Raw genomic sequence first — 23,577 nt, 5'->3', positions numbered from 1 at the left:
ATGGTCCTCCATTCTGGAGACATGACCCACCCAGCGCAGCTGGATCTTCAGCAGCGTGGACTCGATGCTGTCGACCTCTGCCATTTCGAGTACTTCGACGTTAGGGATGAAAGCGCTTCAATGAATGTTGAGGATGGAGCGGAGACAACGTTGGTGGAAGCGTTCTAGGAGCCGTAGGTGATGCCGGTAGAGGACCCATGATTCGCAGCCGAACAGGAGTGTGGGTATGACAACGGCTCTGTATACGCTTATCTTTGTGAGGTTTTTCAGTTGGTTGTTTTTCCAGACTCTTTTGTGTAGTCTTCCAAAGGCGCTATTTGCCTTGGCGAGTCTGTTGTCTATCTCATAGTCCACGCCGGAACAAATCCCCACCCTCCTCGTCCCACTGACCAGCACCTGGTCCATACCCCTCCAATCCTATCCCCTCCATGTAATAATCCAGCACAAAATGGCAACCTGCATTAGAAAGGAACGCAGATGGAAATATACAATGGAATAGCACAAATAGCCATAATGGTCTGGCCTTGCAGTTTCTGCCTTTAGGACTGAAGTTATTACACAGTAATTATGACTGTAATTCTATCTGAAATAACTGTGGATTAGTGGTATGAAGACATATACTGAAGAATGTAAAATATACAGAATTATTTTATTTGTTTTTTTTGACATACAACTTAAAATGTACTTTTATAACATATGTACATTAAATCTGTAAAAAAAAAAAATCCCTTGTTTCTCATTCCAGCTGCTGTAACACCTGCAAAACCAGCAGTTAGGATTAAACACTTTACATCAAAATATTACATTTTCTATTTTAAGTCTAAAATTTGACATTTCCTTTTGTAATGAAATGAAAACAAAGGAACATCCATAACATTCCATGACAGGGCAACTCCAGTATCTGGGACTCCACTGGAAAAATATAATTAAAAAAGGTAATGACCATGTCACGTGTAATATTTTAATGCTTTAATCTATTTCAATTATATTTACAGCGTCATAAAATAACTTAAAAGTATTTATATAAAAAACACTAGGACTTGAGTGCAATAAGAGAAAAATGTGATTAAAGATTAAAAGACCTCGTAGCTCAATGTTTAATTGAGCTGCACGAGATCATCAAGTCGGAGGTCAGGAAAGAAATTTTAAATCCCATCAATCCAATTTCTTCTGTTACCCAGTTTTCCAGATTTATGTTATAGTTTTGGACTTCATTTGACAGGAGTTCAAACACCAATTTTTTTTGAACTTTAATTAAACATATTCTCCATCCATTGTGAGAAGGTATCCACAGACACAACTATGCAAATGTAAAAGAAAAAGGGGATGATGAATTTTTTTTGGAGACATTTACACATAAAATTGTGCAGAAAACTGGAGCTTCCCATCAGGTTTTCATATAGCAGATTGCAAAGTTATGACATCAAGAGTGAACCAGACTTGAAATACTTCTTTATGCACGAAGTTTAGTCATTTGGTTTAAACTTCGAAAGCAATTTAAATAGAACAGCAGACACAAACCTTTTTAAATATTCATGGCACCAATTTTCAGTTGCTAGAGCGCAAGATTGAGCCACTGCTTTCAACCTGCATCCCGCCCACACATTCTCCATTGCTTCCAATCCCACCATGCTTCTCAAGGTGATCTGAAACTTAACGTCGTCTGAATGCTCGAGAAATTCTCCAAGCATTGGGCTCTTCATAGCGGTTGTACAAGGGTTCCAACCTCTGCTGTTTCTTTTGTTTGCTGAGTTTGGTTGGATCAGACACCTTGAAGAAGGCAGGTGCAAACTCCACCAACCAGCGCGGGTCGATTGTAGTCACTTCTCTCATGTACTCCTTGGTAGTTAAGACAAGTTCATGATATACAACCCTGAAAGAAAAAAAAAAATTATGCTATTTAATTAGCAGATTTCATCTTTCCACATTGAAAAAAAGTTATCCTAGATCATAAATAATTTGAGTGATGAAAGTATCTCTATTAACAATGTATCTTTTATAAATGCATTCCAATCAGTTAACTGAGCATAGAGAGGAAGAAAGAGCTACCAACATGGCCCTTTCATCTCTGGAACCTAGAGGCCAGTTGTGATTCCTGGGCTGAAAGTTTCTTCCCTCAACTGATTGTGAGGCTTCCCTGTGAAATATGTCCGATGAACTTTTATAACTTAGCACAAAATGGCAACCTGCATTAGAAAGGAACGCAGATGGAAATGTACAATGGAGCAGTACAAGATTTTCATATTGTTGGGAACTGTGTAGAGGGCACATAGACTGTCACACTGTACAAGATTTTCATATTGTTGGGAACTGTGTAGAGGGCACATAGACTGTCACACTGTACAAGATTTTCATATTGTTGGGAACTGTGTAGAGGGCACATAGACTGTCACACTGTACAAGATTTTCATATTGTTGGGAACTGTGTAGAGGGCACATAGACTGTCACACTATCCTGAGATTGTCTCTGTGTTTGCATTCAAGACTATGTAGTGTTTGTATTGTATATTATTTTTTAGGAGATAAATTGGGGCCAGTTTTTTTTTTAAGTGTAGGTCACATACAAACACTTTAAAACAGATCTTATTTGAAATACTGGAGCTCTGCTCAAGCCAGACAGGGCAGCTCCTGGGGGCCTTTGCAAAACTTTGGAGAGTACTTCACTAATGGATTGTGGTTTACAAAAAGACAACAGATGAAAGAACTTGTTGGAGCTGCAGACTGTCTAGAGTGGAACTTGCTGTTCTAACAGGGTCCTGAGATTTTGCAAGCAGAGTCAAACAGGCTTTCTCTCAGAGAGAGAGAAAGAATTCAGTTCTACAGTTTTAGTCAGCAGCTGGGACTGGAAGAGGACAAGCTGGCAAGCTTGTGGAAAACCCCATTTGGAAGACGGCTTGTGAGTGCTTAGTTCAGCCTGGTCAAAGCCTTTGTGGTTCATGCAAGAGAGGATTGGCTGTCTAATGTTTCACTTGAAATAAAAGAAACAAAAAGGAACTCTGTGGTGACGTGAAAGAAAGAGGTTATCATCTGGAGAACCCGGAGGGTGAAAGTTTCTTCGCCAAGACACTGTAGTGGCTGATTAAAAAGGAATCAGTTGTGGGTGTCCAGTGTACAACAAATCTTTCTCTGAAAACCCAACAAGAACCTTCCTGAGCAGTAAACATTTACCTTTCAAGCTTTATAAATGTTAAATTCTGTAAATGAGAATTGCCTGCAACCAATGAACTTGGAGGAACGAGAAATGAGATTGGACTGTGAATCAAAGAACTTTTCTGAACCTACACACACACATTACATACACCTGCACTTAGAATTAGAAGGGGGGTTAAGTTAGGTAAGTTAAGTTAATAGTGGTAAGTTCATGTGTGATCCTGTTTTCATGTTTAAAGATAATTAAAAGCAACTTTGTTTAAGTAACCATTTGTCTTAGTGAATTTATATTGCTGCTGGGTTTTGGGGTCCTTTGGGCTCGTAACAATAGTCTTAAGTTTCTGGCCTCTTCTAGAAACTAAACACACTATTTAGGCTGCTATTTCATTGTAGTTTTGCAATTGAGATGCAGTCATTCAGATGAGGGAATAAGGTCCAAACGTCCTCCTTATGGAAATACAAGATCATCTGCACTGTTTAAAGATCAGCTATTTAATCCTATCGACAGTCATAGTGTGAACAAGACAGGTCACATTTTGCACATTAAAGCATCTAACTTGTCATGCAGCACTTTAAGAAGGTCCGAAGGTAATGAATTGTGTCATGCAACTTTTTTTTTTGAGGCTAAATGTCTATGCCTGATCTCAGTTCCAAAACAATCTGTCATCATCTGGCTGTGCTCAATTTCTAATTTCTCCTTCTGATGCCTTTTAGGTACTGGGAGACAGAACAAACTTGCTACAGCATATTAAAAAGAGCTTCAATAGCTTTCAGATGGAATTGAGGTGAAGACCTGAAAGAGGTAGATGTAGAGGAACAACAGAAATTTCTCTTTGAAAGATGCAGAACAAACATGTTGGGCAGAAATGATATGCTATTAACTATTGCACAATATTATGCTTTCCTACACCCTTTAATTAACATTGATAAATATCAAACAATTGATTTGCAGTTTATAATAAAGAACTGAGAAACTTTGTGTAAACCGATTTATTGGTTTGGACCTCAACATGTGAAGGAAACAAGGGAAAAAAAAAAAGGCCAGCTGTGATTGCTGGGCTGAAAGTTTCTTCCCTTTATTGATTGTGAAGCTTCCCAGTGAAATGTGTCCAATGAACTTCTGCAATTTAGCACAAAATGGCAACCTGTGTTAGAAAAGAATGCAGATAGAAGTCTTCATATTGAGAAGATTCATTCCCAATTTCTGAGCCAGCAAAGTCCCAAAAAAGAACTAACAGTTCTTGTTTAGGACACTGCTGCTAGGTTTGTTTTGGTGCCTGGAGTGAAGTTTGAAACTAGAAATAGATTATTCAAAAATTTGATGTATTTCTTTTTAAAACTGACATTTCTGGTGGTGATGGCCACCTGAAATGGCGGTGGGGGAGGGCTGAGATTAGCAGGATTTCACCCAAAGAGGGAAAAGAGAATGTCGCAAAACCAGTTAGGAGAACATTAGTTAAAAGATGAAAGAGAGAAAAACACTTCAGAAATGGAGGACAAATGTAAATTGCAATTCATCACGCACAAAAAAATCTATATTATATTAAGCTTGTAGTTGTTTTTTTTAAGAAATCATAAGGCATGAAAATATTTGCAGTTGCAGAATAAATGTTTACATTTTCTTCAAGTGAAACAAAGATCTGCAAACAGACATCTGCAGAAGGATATTCATGCTGTGTAGACAGAATGTTAAGTCAGGCTGCCAAATGCAGCAAACCAATTAAATAAATGGGGGAAGTGACTCACTTAGCCCAAAGGGTTTACCATACCACAATTCACTACGGAATATGGCCTGACCATTTCTGCAAAGCCAATCAGAAGAAACTTCATGTGTTGAAAAAAATATAGAAAATATCAAAGAATTAGTATTGCATTCAACTACCAGAATGTTGTAGGTGGTTCCTTGCTAATTAGTTTTATTATTTTATCCACTAAAATCGACCACAGAATTCTGAAACAAATCAATTTTTTTTCCCCATTTCTCTTAGATCAAGTTTTATACTTGCTCTCTGAATGAATTCTCCTGGTGGAGTTCCGTCAGAGAGAGAAAAATACCCACTAAAAAATTCAACACTTCCATGATTTCTAGCGTGGAAAGGAAGGGGTGGGAGAAGTCTTTGATTATCCAAAGAAAATGTAACCCAATTTCCAACAACTTTGCCTTCTATTAGCCTCGTATCATATCTCATTGTACCTGGGCACAGTGTGCGACCGCACCATTTACTTCAGGCATGCAACTTTTCTATTACTGAAACGATTCTTAACATAACAGTTACATTTTTCTTTTTGGTCTTTCTGAGGTATCTTTCCCTCTATGTCACCTTGTTAGAAAGGCATTCAAACTTGCCTCTGACAAAGCTTTGTTTTTCTGGTCATACTATTTCATGTGATAAATTTTATTTGATAATGTTCGCATGCAATTCCTTGGAATTTATTAAGACACCAACACTATTTAGGCAAATTATTGTGATAAAATGGAATATGGCCAATCTCAATACAATTTCCAATGGAAAACAGAACGAAATCAAACAGTTATTTACATTTTCATACCTCATTTTGTTTCCCTCCCCTTAGTTCCTATTCAGACAGTTAAGCTAAAATTTTTAGGTAAAAACAGCACAAACCCTTAAAAGCATTTGTAGGCAATCTCTCTATCTGCCAATTTAAATAAAGTTTTAATAAATTTACTTCTTTTCACAATTATGCCACCAATAATATTTCCTTGGTTCTACAATATTCTTTCTTTCTCCATTCATATGAAGCAAACTCTAGCTGGGACACAATCCCATTGCCAACAAAGACCACCTTTTCTTTTGGTGAGTCTGGTGAATGTTTACATATTATGTAAAATGAACAGAAAGATTGCCAAACCAGATGTTGTTAGCAACTAACATTTAAATGCCTACACATTGCATGTGAACAGCAATCAATTACTGGAATTCAAGGCCATTTTTCCTCTTTTTGGCCTTTGGACATGGAACTCTTGCAATGGAAGACCCTCACCACCAGGATCTTCATGTCTTATATGAGATGATACCTTTATTCAGCAAGTTATCAAGTGGTCATTGTTTTATGATAAATACCAAAATATGCAAGTAGAAATGTAAGCTCAGTGAAGTTTTTACTGTCATACTTGTTTGAGAAAACCACTATGGAAAAATAAATAACAGAATGCAAGCTTAAAAAAAATGTCATACAATAAATCACATCAGTATTTTCTGGAACATTCAAAAACAATACAGCTACAACATGACAGCGAACACAGAAATTAAGATGGGTAGCAGGTTGTACGAGAAAAATTATGAAATAGCAAACCTTTGTGAAGAGTTTAAAAATAGCCAGGATTGGTATGGAGATACAAGGGTATCTACTGTGTATTGGAAAATAAAGGTGTGATAATAATACGTAAATAAATATTTTGACTCCGTTACGCCAGAAAAAAATTAATGAATTTTCCATCCATAAAGAAAAACGGACTAGATAATTATTTAATTGTTTCATTTTTCAATCAATAACCAATTATGTAAAAAGTCAATGCTTTTTGAGAGAGAAGGATGGAGGGGGGGGGGGAGATGGGGGGGGGGGGGGAAACAGCTGGTCTGCTGCTTCACAGTTTTGGCAACCCTACTGTAATAATGACCATGTGCCATGTGTTCTCCCTGTGCCTGCACAGTTCCCCAATTTCCCCTCCAATATGAGAGGTTCATTCACCTGTGCAAACTATCCCTAGTGGAGGTAAGTGGCAAGTTGATGAGCAAATTAGCAAGAACAGGTCATCAGGAAATGAAGTGGGGAATGGGATTGAGAGAATTATTCTTCTAGGACCTGGCATGGATACAATGGGCTGACTGGCCTCCTTCAAAATAGCCAGTATCTGCTATCGAGCAAAATTAATATTCTTCACAAATGTCAAGGATTTTTTTTAACCACTCTTCAGTGGTAAAACATATACTAGACCAACAATCCAGTGGCCTGCATTGAGATTACATACCATTCAGGCTGCCTGTTGAAGAGCGCACTGGAAGGGTGAATGTACACCACCTGCTGGTCAATCAATGTACGGTATCCCTCTTGTGGGTCCTTCTTAGCTGCATTGCGGAAGAAGCCACTGCATATTGCTTTTTGAACTCTCACGGTAGCTTTTCCACATGAAACGACATCCAGTTTATGTCTGCGTGAAATTGTAGAATAAACTTGTTAATTAGCAAATTGGTCACAAGATGGACTCAGAAGGTAAAATTTACTTCAAAGATGAAGCCTGGACCTCAACTTAACATTATGCAACGTCGGGGTCAGTCTTCAACAGTCAGCAAAGACTCCCCACCCCCACACTGCGGAAATCTGGGTGACAGAATCATGTATTGTAATCTGGTACCCTATGCGAGAGTTGCAGCCTTGATTAGGCTAAGTGGTAAATTCAGAAAATAAACTACAAAGATTCCTCCTTTTGGAATTAGAGATACCACAATAAAGCAGACACTGGTCTGCCCGCCTGACAAGTAATACTTCACAGGGCAGCACAGTTGGCATAGCAATTACCACAATGCTGTCATAGCTCCTGCAACCAGGGTTCAAATCTGCCACTGTCTGCAAGGAGTTTGAACGATTTCCCTGTGTCTGCTTGGGTTTCTTCTGGGTGGTCCAGTTTCCTCACACCATTCAAAAATGTACCACAGGTGTAGATCAATTAGGTGTAATTGGGTGGCACAGGCCTGTGGGCAGAAGGGCCTGTTACCATGCTGCATTTCTAAATTTTTTTTAAATTAAAAATATTGGAGGTATGAAGAATCCAGATCATCTAAGCTAAAAGGGGTTGTGTACCAGAATAGGAATCATTTCGTACAAACTCTAGGTTTAATTTTTCTCTCACAGATCTGAGTATGAATTACACAAGGGCCTTTACATTCGATGGTAGGGATTATATTCAGACTGTAATCCAAACTATGTACTGGTATCAGTGACCTCAAGATTATCTCCTTTTCAGAGATATCTACTACATTAAAGTACATTTCTAAAAGCACTGGAAATAGAAATATCCTGGGAATGGAAAGCAGAGTAAACCAAAATAATCTTCCTTGAAGTAACAAAGTGAAAAGAGTTCATGCCTCAAGAATCTACAGAATCCATTTGCTTTAACATGTTACTAATTATTTGGAGATGGAGAGAAGGGGGAAAGGAAAAGAAACAAAAAGAAACTCTGTGTTGACCTGAATGAAAGAAAGAGGTTATCATCTGGAGAACCCTGAGGGCGAAAGTTTCTTCGCCAAGACACTGTAGAAGTTGATTAAAAAGGAATCAGTTGTGGCTGTCCAGGGTACAACAAATCTTTCTCTGAAAAACGACAAGAACCTTCCTGAGTGGTAACCATTTACCTTACAAGCACCAAAGTCTGGTGAACTTTATAAATATTAAATTCTGTAAATAAGAATTTCCTGCAACCAGTTAACTTGGAGGAATGAGAATTGAGATTGGACTGTGAATCAAAGAACATTTCTGAACTTACACACACATTACAAACACACGAGCTTAGAATTAGAAGGGGGTTAAGTTAGGTTAGTTAAGTCAATAGTGATAAGTTAAAGTGTGATTCTGTTTTCATGTTTAAAGATATTTAAAAGGGCCTTAACACGACTAAACTGAAGGAATGAAAAAAGGCAATATTTGAAGTTGTACAAAATTATTCTCATGCTGGAGCACTACTTAGTTTTACGTACATGACTGAATGAAGAATTTTTTTAGTGTTTTAGAAAGCACTAAATAAAGAATCACTATAATAATTACAAGAATGAGGATACAATCCAGCTCTGTAAAATTGTTTGCTGGAAGAGAAGCCCATCATTGAATGTCTTCTGAACTACTGACAGCTACTGACAGCTTTAAGTGAGGTTAAATTATGAAAGACTGCAACACAAATATAAGGATCGCTCTAAAAGACAAAAGTTAGGAGAATCTTCACAAATCTATTATCAAAGAGTCAGTGCATAGAAACAGCTTCTTTCAACGCAACTTGTCCATGTTAGTTGTGATGCCCGTGTTCGCATTCGGCTCATGTACCTTTCTTGCCACTCTGAGACAGTTATAGACTTGGTTTCTCTGTACATCAATGGTCCAAAGGTTCTTGCCATTTCAAGTTTAACTTTATTTTTCCCTGTACCGAGGTACAGTGAGAAAGTTAATTTTGTGAGCAATCTATTTCAGTGGTTTTCAAACTTTTTCTTTCCACTCATATGGCACTTTAAATAATCCCTATGATTGAGACCACTGCTCTGGACCCAATTTTTACTGAAATGTTTTACTTTAGAAAAATGGTCATTGGTCCATTTTCTTTGGAGTTACGAAACCATGCACATAACGAGTCAATTAGGTACGATTAAAACAATGGTTTTCAAACTTTTTCTTTCCACCCACATACCACCTTAAGCAATCCATTACTAATCATAGAGCACCTATGTTATAGGGATTACTTGAAGTGGTATGTGAGTGGAAAGAAAAAGATTGAAAACCACTGGTTTAGCTAATCAATTCATACATAGTAGAGCTATGAAAGTACAGTTAAGTACGGAGAGAGTAAAAGGATTAATTTTTTTTGCAATCCTGTGCAAATTTTTAACTACCTTCAGATAAAGTTCTCAAGTTTTGCCCAGATCTATTCCTTATTAAAACTATGTAGTTCTTGGATGCCAAGCAGCTTTGCGTAAAGGATGAAATGATTGCACATAACTATTTAAAATCTTTCACAAAATAAGTTTAAACAGAACAGAATAATCAAATCTGACCTTTTTTCTAATGATAAAATACAAAATGCTCATAACCTTTAGTTTCTGGCAACAGCTGGGAAACTGTATTCCAAAAATTCAAGCAAATAGTTCAAATCTTTTCAAAAACAATGCATACCAGCAAATCTCACTACTGGCACAGAATCAAAAGGATTTACCTTTTATAATTTCCATATGTTCCAGATTTATTATTTGATTGCATGCAACCCCCCCCTCCCAAACCAAGATTATTCCACTCTTCTAGTAAATTATTAACTAGAGGTTCCTCCCCCCCCCCCCCCAATTTACGACCATATTCCGGACCAAAGGATCGGTCATATCTTGGAATGGACACATGTTGGAATTGCATACTTACCTTTTTAGATAGCAACCTGGGGTCCGAAGGCTGGGCGCGGCCATCTTGATCCCGGTGAGCACACGCGAGTTTCAGTGGGCGTATGCGCAGTGGGTTCACATATTTGAGTTTGGTGCATGCGCAAGTTAAGCACCCTTACAATATTGAATTTGAGCCCTTAACTCTCGCACATAAGCCAACCGACCTCCAATACGCGAACCATGCATGCAGACAGGAATCCCCGGGACACCGACTAGTCAGTAGGCACATTTTGGCTCTTACATGCCCTGTATCCCTGTTATAGTTTGTCAAATGCAACATAAACCGCACAAATTTTATATTTTTTCAATTTCTTTTTAAAACACATTTTTGGTCGTATGTGCGGATGGAAGTAAGGTCACAAGTGAGGAGTACCTGTACTAACATTTTGCACATGCACCATCTAAATCCTATGAAGCAGTGAGACAAATGAAAAATGATAATTGACGCCATGTGAGCATAGGAACACACTGCTTTGTAAGCAGACAATTTCCCTCAGAAATAGAAGGTACATCAAATTATTTTTGGTAGCATTTCAATTGCACATGGTAAAATGCCAGAGACTAGAATGTTACTTGTTCATTGCCTAATCTACCAAAGGGAGAACAAAGATTATCTGGTTTTACAATTAATCTTTATATTATCTAAACTGTATTTTTATGCATTTCACTTACCATTGGCTTTATTTATTAGCTTAATAATGAAATTAAATAGCGTATTTTAGTTGACTTTATTTCCAAGAAACTTTCAGTCAGTGCTACATTCCCATTTACCTGTCCATAATGCCCAGCATTTGTTTGCGGATGTCTTGTGCCCTGCGAAGTGAGCGTGCTTGGATGAAATTTTCATAGCACCAGGGGTTGGAGAATTTGTTGTTTTTCCAGGAATTATAAACAGCAAGCAAGGTGAGGTGATCCCCCTCTGCCTGGTGGAATTTGGCTTTCTTCTGGTCTGCAAGTGCTTGTTTATCCTGATAGTGAGGGAAAGGACAAGGAAACAATTATGGAGTGTAGACAGAATAGACTGATGACTACAGCTGCTTAAATAGAAAGAACAAGTCTTTAAAATCTTGAGCAAGCACAAGGAACTAGAAAGGCACATGTCGGTTAATTGCTGCAGAGAGAAAAAGATCAACAATTCATTTGTTAATCTTCCTTAGGTACAATCCACTATTTTTGTACAACTGAAATATTAGCATTTTTTCTTAGAATATTTAATAATGAATCTCCATTCCTATCATTTTATTTTGACATGCAATGAACAGTTTCATTTCTTTTAATCACACATGTGATGGGGTGGCAGGCTTGGGCTCACGATTAGCGCAACGCCTTTGCAGTGCCAGCGACTGAGACCAGGGTTTGAATCTCGCACTGTCAGTCAGGAGATTATATGTTTTCCCCACGTCTGCGTGGGTTTTCCCTTAGGGCTCCCATTTCCTCCCACTGTTCAAAACGTTCTGGGGATGTAGGTTAATTGGGTGTAAATTGGCCGGCATGGACTTGTGGGCTGGAAGGGCCTGTTACCGTGTTGTATGCTTGTCTAAATTTAAAATTTAAATATAAAATTCATTTAACCTAAACTACAATCACTTTTTGACTTAATTGTTCGTTTCAAGAATTAAAAATATAAACACAAGCATAAGATCCACTATTTCCAGCATAGTTTTTCCAGAAATTCACAACTTAAAGTGGAAACAATAGCACGCCGCTTTGCAAAATTTCACAGCTATGGGGTAGAAAGGATAGAAAGACAAGCTTGCGATTCACAGCAATTCCACCAGCATTTTCAAACTTCGTCTCACCAAATTTGCTTACTTTTGGTCGGTAGAAAACATTCTGTACTGACAACATAGACACAATAGTCAACATCTCTTCACTGCAGCCAAGATGAACAGACATGATGAGCATTTTACAGAGCATGGGCTCCAGAGGAAATTCTGCCATCTGAAACACAATGGAAAAATATTGAATGGCTTGAGAAATAGGAAATAAGTGCATAAGAAATCAGAATTCAATTTTCCCCGCAATTTATTAATCTGAGCAGGGAATAGGATGCAGTGTTGCCTCCTGTTAATTCTAAAATAAAGCATTCTTTGTGTACCAATCCTCATTAAAATAATGCATTAAATAACCTCAAATAAGAAGTAGACTCCATCAAGCTCAGTAAGGGCCGAGTGAATCCCCATACAACTAAAACAAGATTTCAGACAATGAGTTATATACAAGATACTTTATCTTATCGATCATTTTCCTGAAAGACTTGGGCATTCGATCAGGATGAGCTCATTGCTCAGTTCTGTCAATCAATCAAAGTAAAATCAATACAAAAACTTAAATCAACAGAAAATTTAATAAGACTGATCACCTTGCCATTTTGGCCATTGAAAAATTGTGCAGACACATCTTATCCCATCCTAAGGAAGACAGTTTTATTAGCACAACGACATCAGCAAACACTGCAAGGTTAATAGCTGCTTGACTGACCTACATATTGAGTAATAAATGGACCCAAATGAGAAGTGATGAGCTTCACTTTAATTATTTCCTGCTTAGTACTCAAATACTTCTATTAAAATGAACACACTTAATGGTCACTGAACTTAATAACATGATGAATTTTCCATTACAAAAATAAGCAATCTACATTGCACCCATCACAGAATGAAGTGAAATATGCTGTAAATCTTGGGTGATTTCAACTCACTCCCACAATAGAATTAAACTTTAAAAAATATGCTATTAAGTTGAATTTGAAAGGATAAAACATTTTGATGTTTAGAAAACCAGATCTTACCCTACGTCCAAGCCTTGTCAGCAAACCCTCATCGTCAAGCGCTCCCAATGTATACAGCTGCTCCATAGCTGTGATGAGGGTCTCCATGGGAGGGGCATCCATGAAATCAAATGAAAGCAAATCATTGATCCCCATTGCCTGAGAAAGAAAGAGGTTCCAATGTGAAAGCGCATTGATCATGTAAATAAAATAAATTACCCAGCATTTATTTAGGTCTGAAAGTTTAATTTCCACAAATTTTGACTCAATTAAGAAAACATTTCATCCTATACGATTTTCTCTTCAAAGCATCTATGCTAGCCTTGGTTATAAAATGTGACTAACCCCACAAGCTTCCTGCTAGTAATTTTATTTTTAAATAATAAAAAAGCCAAAGGATGGACTCAGCTGCACAGACTACAACTCCGTACATTCGGACACTGTGAAGAATAAGGATTCAGTCGGGCAAGCAGGCTTTGTATCCAGAGTGAAACCTTGCAATTCCAGTTTCTGGCAAGCATGTCATGAACTGGAATTTCATTGCATCAATAGTTGGAGTTTGTTCTATGTTGAGATATTGATTGAACTGGCTTATGATGACAGAGCTCTCCTCATCTCTGCCACGCTTTGGAATTCCAACCACTGTAGTGCTCAGCAGCATGCAATGAATAAAGAACGAGTAAACGATAGCTCACAGCAACAGAGGTCCAGGTTTAACCTTGAAAGTGGTGCAACCTTTGTGGAATTTGCATGTTCTCCCTGGGACGATATGGGGTTTGAATATATAATTTTTTTAAAAATTTGGACATGCAAAATGATTACAGGCCCTTGAACCCTTGCTGCCCAAATTCCCCAATTAACCTCCAATCACCGTACGTTTTGAAGGGCGAGATGAAATCAGAGCTCCCAGAAAAAACCCATGCAGACAAGGGGAGAACGTACAAACTCCTCCAGACTTGACCCCAGGTCACTGGTGCCGTAACAGTGCTGCATTAACCTCTATGCTAACCGTTTCTACAGTTGATTTGGTTTATTCGTATATCATAAAGGCATGGAGGTTTCAACTGGCACTGTATATATTCCCTAGACTGCAGGTGAGTGCTCAAATCTTGGAGTCTTTGAATAAAAAATGGAATGAATGCAGTGTTAGTGTAAACAGATGGATTGAGAGTCTGCTGACTTGGTGGGACAAATAACTCGTTTCTGTGATGATTCTAACTTTTAGCAGAGATCATGTAGCCTCTACAACACAAGCAAATTTAAATTATATCTTTAATATCCCAGGACCCTTTAGATGGAGAGAAAATTCAGTAAACAAATTTAAAATAATGAAACATTTTGATATTGTATATGAAAATTCAGTCTTAAGGTGATGAATTCCATGCCATCAATAAGAGTGCCAAACAATTAAGGACCTTATGTTGAATGTTTGTTATCACATTTACCAAAATTGTACTCCATCTGCCAGGGTCTTACCCATTCACTTAACCCATCTTTATCTCCCTGCAGACTCTCAATATCTTCTGTACAATTTGCTTTTCCACTCAATTTAAATTTATTACATTTATTAATAAGGCCATGCCACCAAATTACACCCAATCGACCTTCAACCAAAGGGTGGGAGGAAACCGGAGCAAACCCACACAGAGGCAGAAACCACTGCATCCTGTGAATTAACATTTGCATCAAACTTGAAGGCCCAGGGAAAGGCAGAGCAGTTTATTTTAGATTTCTGCCACAAAGAGTTACCGAAGGCAATGCCACCTTTTATGCTATAATTTTCTTTGGTTTCATGACATCATTGACATTATTTTCAGAGGTGGGGAGGGAAATCTGATTACTCTTGAAATAAACGTCAATTCATACAGAATCTGTGTTTTATGATACAACTGCAAATTATTATTTAATTTACCTTAAGTGAAAGTACAGTACTAGCAAGGTTAGTTCGCTGAATTTCAGGGACATTTGTGGTCAACATTTCATCCCTGTAAGCACGTTCGGTGTACAGTCTATAACATTTCCCAGGTCCCGTCCTTCCTGCACGGCCAGCACGCTGTTTAGCTTGAGCCTATAGATCATGAATCACATTAGAATGCGAAGGCTGTAATTAAATATATACAACCATATCTCAAAACATTCTCAATTATGGTTAAATACTACAAAAATATTCATTCTTTTCTGTTCAACATTTTTGTAAATAAACAAGTATCAATTTAAAGATCAATTATATAAATGAAAACAAAATCCTTTGAATTTCCCCGTTACTTTATGGCTGCACTATTTCAGGTTTTTTTTAAATATTAAAAGAAGTGCAATTTAAAGAAAAGGTTATCAAAAGAGATACAGCTTTTTGGCACCTATCTCTTGCAAGTTTTCAGTTAATTGTTATCTTAAATGTTAATATGTTCCTAATACATGTCACCAGTTGAAATCAAGAATCGATTTGGATATGAAAGAACCTGTAAACGGCTTCCAGCGCTCATCACCACAGTTCAGAAGAGCATTACCTTGGCTAAGATAGCAGACAACATTTGATAAAACTAAAGCTAGATGCAATAAATTAAATGTAGCAAGGGAAAGGCACATAATCATTCTGGGAAAGCACAACACTGAATATTAATCCAGATATTTGGTTTAGACTGCAGGGACCTGAAATACACCAAATTAACACAAAATGTCAGGTGTTTTTCTGAAAAAAAAAGATAGAATTACTAATATTGCCAATGATAAATTAAATTCAAGAACCTGTGAAATTGGAGTCACCACTAGCTGGTCAATACCAGTCTTGGAGTTGTAGACTTTTTGCTTGACAAAACCAGGATCCACAACATAGTAGATGCCATCAATGGTCAATGATGTTTCAGCAATATTTGTAGCAATTACAACCTATAATTAAAAAGAAAATGAGTTGCGAAGGAAATGGTTGAATTTTTTTTTTAAAAAGTGAATTAAAATCAGATGCAATAAAGTGGGTATTTCATTCCATCTTGATCCCACAGATTTTATCAGCAATTCCTGTCATCATGGACCTGACAAAAAGTCTCTCAACAGAAGAACACAGAAATGTTGGAAGAATTCAGCAGATCTCGCGGTGAACATAGGATTTAAAGAGAGTTCGGGCTGGAGCTCTTCAAGCTTCAAAGAAGGAACCAAGGTCGAAGTGACAGTTATACATTTTTACCTCCGACGGACGCTGCAAGACCCAAGTTCCTCCTCCTGCATTTCTGTGTTTTGACTACAATCACAGCATCTGCAGACTTTTGTGCTTCAAGTCTTTCAAAGGACCTTGTGTACAAATACCAAAATGTTGCAGGTGCTGGAACAGGCTGTGTTTAAAAAGGGGAGCTTGATGGCCCAATTTTGGGAAACAAAGCAGAAAAGGAGACAGGAAAAATCAAAGGAAACCAATACGAGTAACATGAAAATGTTAATGATGAAAGACCAGGCACATGAGATGTAATGCAAATCAACAAGGTTTCATGGAAGAAATATTATGCCTAACAATTTTGGGGGGGGGGGGGATTTATTGAGGATGCCATCAGCAGGGTGGATATTAGGGATCAGTAATTGAGAATCTGGATTTACAAAAAGGTTTTGGCAAATACCCTGCAAGAAGTCACTGCACACATTAAGACCGCAGGACGTGACGGATGCGGAAATAGACAGAATTTGATAACTAACAGTAGGCTAGTCGGATCAAATTGGTCACTTTCAGGTTGGCAAGTCACAATAGGAATCAGTTGCTGGCGTCTTAACTATTTACAATTACCATCAGAAATTTGAATAAAGAGACCCAATGGTACTGCAGGCAAATTTGCTTATAAAACAAAGATAGGTACAAAAAAAAAAGTACTGAGGATACAGAGTTTGCAAAGGGATATAGATAGTTTGAATGAATGGGCAAAAAAAATTAGCTTAATGAGTATACTGTAGAGAAATCTGAGCTTACCTGTCTCCATGGAAATAATAGAAAAAACAGAATATTGTTTACCAGTATGAAAAATACAGAATGCTGCTGTACAGAGGGATCTGCAAATCCTCATACATGAAACACAGTCAGTATACAGGTGCAGCAGGTACATGGAATGGCAATTGCTATTTTCGCATTCATTTATCAGGGATGGAGCCAAATAGGCAATTATAGCTACAATTATGTAGACAGCCTCGTTGGGGGGCAACAGCACATTTATGTCAAAGCCTTGTTTTCTTTTCACCTCACTTAACACAAATATTTTTTTTAATCTATTTTAAGAAGTCGGAAGAAGGAATCAAAATTTGAAGGATTCACAGGGAAGGGGGCCCATGAATGTTGAGCAGTCCTGGAGGGGAGGGTGTATAGCCAAAAAAAAGTGGAGAATGATTGAAGCACAGTGATGTGACAAGCTGATTTAAAGATGGAAACTTTCAATGGAGGCAGTTCAGAGAAGATTCCTAGGATGAAGGGATTGTTTTATGAGGAATATCTGATAATGCAAGTCCTATGCTCACAGGAATTAAAACTGAGAAGTGGCCTTTCTGAAATATACAAGACTCTTGTAGACCTCACCACTGGAGATGCTGTGAGAATAAAAAACTAGGGCTATGGTTCCAGAATAATGGTTGTGTATTTAAGATACTCAAATGCTCAGCAAAAGGAGGTGTAAGGTGCTGCTTCCAGCACCCAATCAGGGTCATGCGAAGCGATGGATGGGTTTTTTTAAACAAGCAGATTCTACAAATTGGAATTTATGGTTGTAAAACTAAAAATGCTGAGCAGATGAACCTGCTGATCAATGGCCAGGGTTACCCATCTAGTAAGGACACTGCAACTGAAGAATGCAACAGGAAACCACTTCAGTATATTTTCCCTTGTATAATCATGAACTCAACATCGACTACAGTCTCAGCTCAAAGATGGAGCCTTCACCGAAGGAGAACAGGGGAGACAACAACTACAATTCGAAGGGTCAGAGATCGTGACGGATGGAGAGACACGATTGCCTACGCCAAACGGCAGAGCAGATGAATGAATGAATTTAAGATACAAATCCTTTCCCCCCCCCCCCCCCCCGAGGGTCATGAATCTTTGGAATTTTCCCACTCTGAAAGCAGTGGAGACAAAATTATTGAATATATTCAAGGCTGACTCTTTGAAAGAGAATCAAACATTATGAGAAACAAGCAGGAAAGAGCAATTAAAGCCAAAATCAGGTCAACCTATTAAAAAAAAGGACCATGGGCCTATTTATCATGCTCTTCAGCCAACAAGACAAACAATTAAATGTTTCAGATATTAGCCTCCTATACAGCTCGTATTCAAGTTTTATTCAAAATTTACTCTGAATTTAATGAAAGGATATTTTAATTTAAATGAGAAAACAATTAATAAATTGCACGTTTACCTTTCTGCTGCCTGGAGGGGCTGGATCAAAAATTCTAGTTTGCATTTCACTCGGCAAAGCAGAATACACAGGTAGGATAATCAACTCTGGCACATCAGGACCCATCGACTTCATTCGCTCGTACAGAATCTCACATGCAGTGTCAATTTCTTCCTGACCAGTTAGAAACACCAGGATATCACCTGACAATAAAAATATTTACAATATGGATTTCAAAACTGAAAGTTTTAGTTATCTAGGTAAACAGCGAGTTTGAAACTTTTTTTGTTTATAGACTATAGATTATAATAATTTCTCAAGACCATACATTTTGAGAAACAGGGAGCAGTATATGTTGGAAGGGACTGCAGTTCACAGTGCAGGCAGTGGGGAAAATACATCAGGGTGAATATGTGAACATACTGAACAAAATGCCTTGTACTTTCATGCCCATGCCAATCCCAACATGTAGCATTTGTGGCTTTCACACAGAAACTTGCAGTGATCAGCAACCCAAAATATGGCACGGTTGGCATAGCGGTTAGTACAACACCAGCAATCCAGACCGGACCAGGATTCAAATCCCTCGCTGCCAGGAGTCTGTACGTTCTCCCCACGTCTGGGTGAGTTTTCCCTGGGGGCTCCAGTTTCTTCCCACCATTCAAAAACGTACCGGGGGTGTAGGTTAATAGGGTATAAACTGGGCAGCACGGACTCATGGGGCGTTACCATGCTGTATATCTAAATTTAAATTTGAAACACCACATTCCCTATTAGGGATTTGGGGCTACAGAAGCTCTAGCATCATGTCAAATATAGTCAGAAGAAGTTCATACCCAAATAAATCTTTAAACTTTAACTAATAATCGCCTCACTATTTTACTCCTGAATCCAAACCAATTTAACCATTTAATTGAGATTATAAATGGTTAATACAACCGTTACATTACCTAAATTTTATTAACAATGCAGATTAGAATCTGCCAATTTTTACTGCAAAAAATCAATGCAACTGCTTTCAACAGCAACATTTAAGAGGCATTTAGACTCATTAACAGGCAAGGAACTGAGGGTGCAGACCATGTGCAGTCAGAGGGGATTAGTAGATTGGCAATGCGGTCAGGGCAGACATAGCGGGATGAAGGAATGCTCCTGTGCTCAAATGTTCCACGGTCAGAAGAGCAGTAGATCAAAAGTATAAAAAGTTCAGTAACCAAACATTTTAATACCTGGTGGTTCAGTTAAATGAATCTGCATTACTGTAATGAGACTAGCATCTAGATAATCAGTCTCAGGTTCCTTAGTATAAAGCACTTCCACTGGGTATGTTCGTCCAGGAATTGTGAAAATGGGTGCCTCATAGAAATACTGGGAGAATTTAACGGCATCCAATGTAGCTGATGTCACAATCAATTTCATATCAGGACGTTTTTTAACAGTCTAGATAAAGCAAATAAGCATAATGTTAAAGTAGGAAAAGCTCAAGTTTTAATGAAACAGGCAGAATTATTTATTGCTTTACTTAATAGAAACAATAATAAATAAAAATAGAGAGTAAAATGACAAAATATTATGCATCACGATTTATTTTTCCAATCAATAATTCTCCCTCATTTTGAATAAAACACAATGTTTGAAATACACTTGAAATAGGTAACTGGCTAATTAGATTAGATCGATCATCAATTCTGTGGCCATTAATCTACCTGGTACATTTGAATTGTTGCCTTTTGCGGCCAATGAGGAAACGCAGCACCAACGAGATTTTTTTTTTTTTTTAAAGTTGATTCAATGTGATTTTATTTATTTGAAGTTTAATATGTTACCTTGACTATTTAATGGGTTCACACCAAGTTAAAAAAACATTTTGACAGCTTTACCTTCTTCAGAAGCCCAAACAAAACATCAGTATGTATGGTCCTCTCATGGGCCTCATCCAACATTATGATAGCATATGGAGACAGGTCAGGATCTATTAGGCACTCTCTCAGCAACATACCGTCAGTCATGTACTTTATTACTGTTTCTGGACTGGTGCAGTCTTCAAATCGAATAGTATAACCAACCTATAACATTCAATAGAAAGAGTGAAAGGAATGCTCTCTCCCATTCCCAGTTTACCACCAGCTGTATCATAACAGTTTAACATCACAGAAAATATTCTTCAATCAAATATTAGATATCACAAATTATTACAAATTTTACAAGGTTTCTCTTAGTGGCATGAGGGGGAAGAAAAAAAACTAAAACCTGGGTGTAGATGAATGAAAGGAAGTGTTGCAGCAAGGTCAAAACAACTTAATCTTCGCACTAGGCACAATCGCAAAAGATCACAGTTGTACGTTCTGGCACTGCAAAGTCAACTGAGGCTGGTTTTCTTTTAGCTTTACAACATATGGATACAGGAAGGTTTGACCACTACTCTCATCTATTGCATTAAATTTCTCTCAGCTTTAAATAAGGCCTAATTATATCTCTTTAGTGCTATGAGAGCTGCACTTATCTCATACCCACCTCTATGACCTGCTGAGCTAGGTGAGCTTCTGATCAATGGTGATCCCCAGGATACTGATGATGGAGGGCCTGGCAATAATATTAGCAATTGGGCATATGTGGTTGGACTCTGTCGATTATAATGTTGTCTAAATCTTTCGAAATGTGGGGATGAACTGAATTTTCTCAAATGGAATTGAAAGTTGTGCAAACATTCTCATGTGGCTTCAGAAACTTTATGTTGAAGGATCATGATCATGGATAAAGTAGCTAAAGATGTCTGGGCCACATACGCTGTGAGGTCTCAGGATTGAACAATTGACCTCCTCCGACCACAGCTGCCTTCCTTTGTCCCAACACAAAATTCCAACCATCAACGAAAATATCACCCCCTTGTTGCTTATTGATCAGTTTTACCAAAGCAGGTAGATCTTGCATTGGGCCAAATAGTGTCTTGATACCAATAGCCTGGTAAAGAGTAAATGTCTTTTAAAGCACTATTGCTGAGACTTTTTATAATAGATAGACGACTGATTGGGCAGAAATAACAAGAGAGGATTTGTCCTGATTTTTTGGCCATTTTTTTCATATTGTTAGTAAGAACAGAGTGGTGGAAGGCACAAATGATTCTCAACTGTAGGTTTTCAATATTACAGCCAGAACATTTTCTAGCCTAAATGCCTGCACTCTTTTTAGTTCTCAGTTACTTCTATCATACTATTATGGAGTGAATCAAATTGGCTGAACAATAGCTTTTATGATGTGGGGGAATCTCAGGTACACACCATTTTCAGCTGATAAAGGTGGCTAAATGATTCATCCGAGTCTGTCATTCTGACATTGAAGATACAAAATGGAATCTGGAACAAAAACCACATTACTGGAGGAGCTCTGCAACTGGAGCAGCATCCGGAGTGGGTTTCAACCTGAATTGCCACCATCTCTTTGCCTCCATGGATTTGGCTTGATTCAGCTGCTTTTTTTTTGTCCCTCTCTATCTTTGCTACCATTGAGGAAGGGAAATATTCTTGGAACATTTCGCCCATTGTCCACCACTGTTCTTGAGTGCGTCAGGTCTGCAGATCTTTGATCTATCTCATGGATTGTTTCCTTCTTCAGTTCAACAGGCTGGCATCTTATTTTTAAGTCTGCCTGGTCCAACCATGAGCTTCTGCACTCTCACTGCATCAGGATCAATCCAGACTTGATTTATCATGCCTGAGAGGCCAGGCCAGATTGTGGTGAAGTAAATCCAGTGATTTAATGAAGTTGTCAGTTTGGAGCCAGGTAGCTTCGCCTTACCTCTTGACCCAAGCAGCAACCATATTCTTCAGACACTCTTTTGGCAACCGACATTGCAGCCACTCGCCTGGGCTGGGTGCATCCAATCTTACCCCGGGTTGTATACCCTGCCTCAGCCAAGTACTGGGTGATCTGAGTAGTTTTCCCCGAACCAGTTTCCCCAATGACAATCAGGACCTGATTATCATGTACGGCCTGCAAAAGAGAAAAACAAAACGTTTACTTCTTACTTACTTTGTTCTCCAAATGAATCAAGGACACAAAGCGATGTCTGCTGATTCTAGCAAGTATGTTTTCAAATGATAATTTACTCTAGATTCTTATCAATTTACAAAAAGAAAATATGAAATGTACATGGGATAGCACCAGATAATATGCTTGAAAACACAAGTCATCTATGGGATCCCAGCTTACTGCCATTACTAATAATAGCCACTGCCCAGACAAGGTGGTGATTTCGATTCTGGGGCATCTAATACAAGAAATTAAATTAATACAAGCACTGATTCATAATTGATTATACATTCACAGTCACTGCTACTTCCAGTAGCTGTTCATTTCAAAGTCATTCAAATAATTACTTCTGCATTAATATCATTCTTAAAATAGCTCAAGAAAGACTGTTAACAGGGATTATTCAACTAGTAAATGCCTAAAGAGTCTCACAGACAATGAGACCAACCAAAACCAAAAGATAAGGAAATATTAAACATAATGCCCAAAAGCCTAGCCACAGTGTTTTAAAGAAGAGAGAGGCAGGGAAGTGTAGAGAGAGAATTACCATGCTTGGCATGGTATGGAAATTAATGGAAAAATAGCTAAATTAGAACATGATTAAGAGACAAGTAGTACAAATGCTCAAGGGCTTCTTGCTTACAGAAAATTAAAATATTAGAGAGGGAAAGTCCCTGAACTATAAAGGACTTTCTCATTTGTTTTTAAATTGTTTTGCAAAATGAAGGAAAAACTACTTTTTATTGAACAAGTTTTATAAAGCAAAGGAACTTTTAGGTTAGTGAATATTTCACTATTTCTAATTCAGTAAAGACAAATGTACAGATTACAACATTTCTGTTTTGCCACATAGAAAACGACAAATGCTATAATCCAAATACTGGAAATTTTAGGACCAAAGAACTTATTAATCAAAGTTCATGCTGTTGGTGAATGCATTATTTGATGTCAGTAACCGGCTGCAAGGCCTAAAACTCTGAAATAATTACACAGAACAACAAAGTACCAGTTAGCAAAGACGTCTCATACGGTAACTTCCTGGTGTGCCCTGGGCATCAGGGAGGATAGATCATTGTGCAATATATTTGCATATCAAAGCTGCTGCAAGAGGAGTGCG

At 37.9% G+C, this 23,577-nt stretch overlaps 1 protein-coding gene across 2 annotated transcripts in view; it reads right to left on the bottom strand.

The window, feature by feature from the left end:
- Positions 1-630: 630 nt before the first annotated feature.
- dhx8 (DEAH (Asp-Glu-Ala-His) box polypeptide 8) overlaps positions 631-23,577 on the bottom strand; it is a 39,828-nt gene continuing 16,881 nt past the window's right edge. For both annotated transcript variants that reach the window (XM_069907364.1, XM_069907365.1), the window contains 11 exons: positions 22,227-22,421; positions 20,312-20,497; positions 19,661-19,871; positions 18,453-18,634; positions 15,817-15,957; positions 14,984-15,139; positions 13,093-13,230; positions 12,114-12,242; positions 11,073-11,269; positions 7,142-7,321; positions 631-1,873 (listed from right to left, as the gene is read on the bottom strand). In XM_069907364.1, coding sequence (XP_069763465.1) covers positions 1,654-1,873; positions 7,142-7,321; positions 11,073-11,269; positions 12,114-12,242; positions 13,093-13,230; positions 14,984-15,139; positions 15,817-15,957; positions 18,453-18,634; positions 19,661-19,871; positions 20,312-20,497; positions 22,227-22,421 — 1,935 coding nt within the window. In that variant the 3' untranslated portion in view covers positions 631-1,653. The remainder of the gene's footprint in view (positions 1,874-7,141; positions 7,322-11,072; positions 11,270-12,113; positions 12,243-13,092; positions 13,231-14,983; positions 15,140-15,816; positions 15,958-18,452; positions 18,635-19,660; positions 19,872-20,311; positions 20,498-22,226; positions 22,422-23,577) is intronic.

Source organism: Narcine bancroftii, chromosome 12 (assembly GCF_036971445.1).
Source record: "Narcine bancroftii isolate sNarBan1 chromosome 12, sNarBan1.hap1, whole genome shotgun sequence".
Taxonomy (NCBI): domain Eukaryota; kingdom Metazoa; phylum Chordata; class Chondrichthyes; order Torpediniformes; family Narcinidae; genus Narcine; species Narcine bancroftii.
This window is presented reverse-complemented; position numbering and strand designations above follow the sequence as displayed.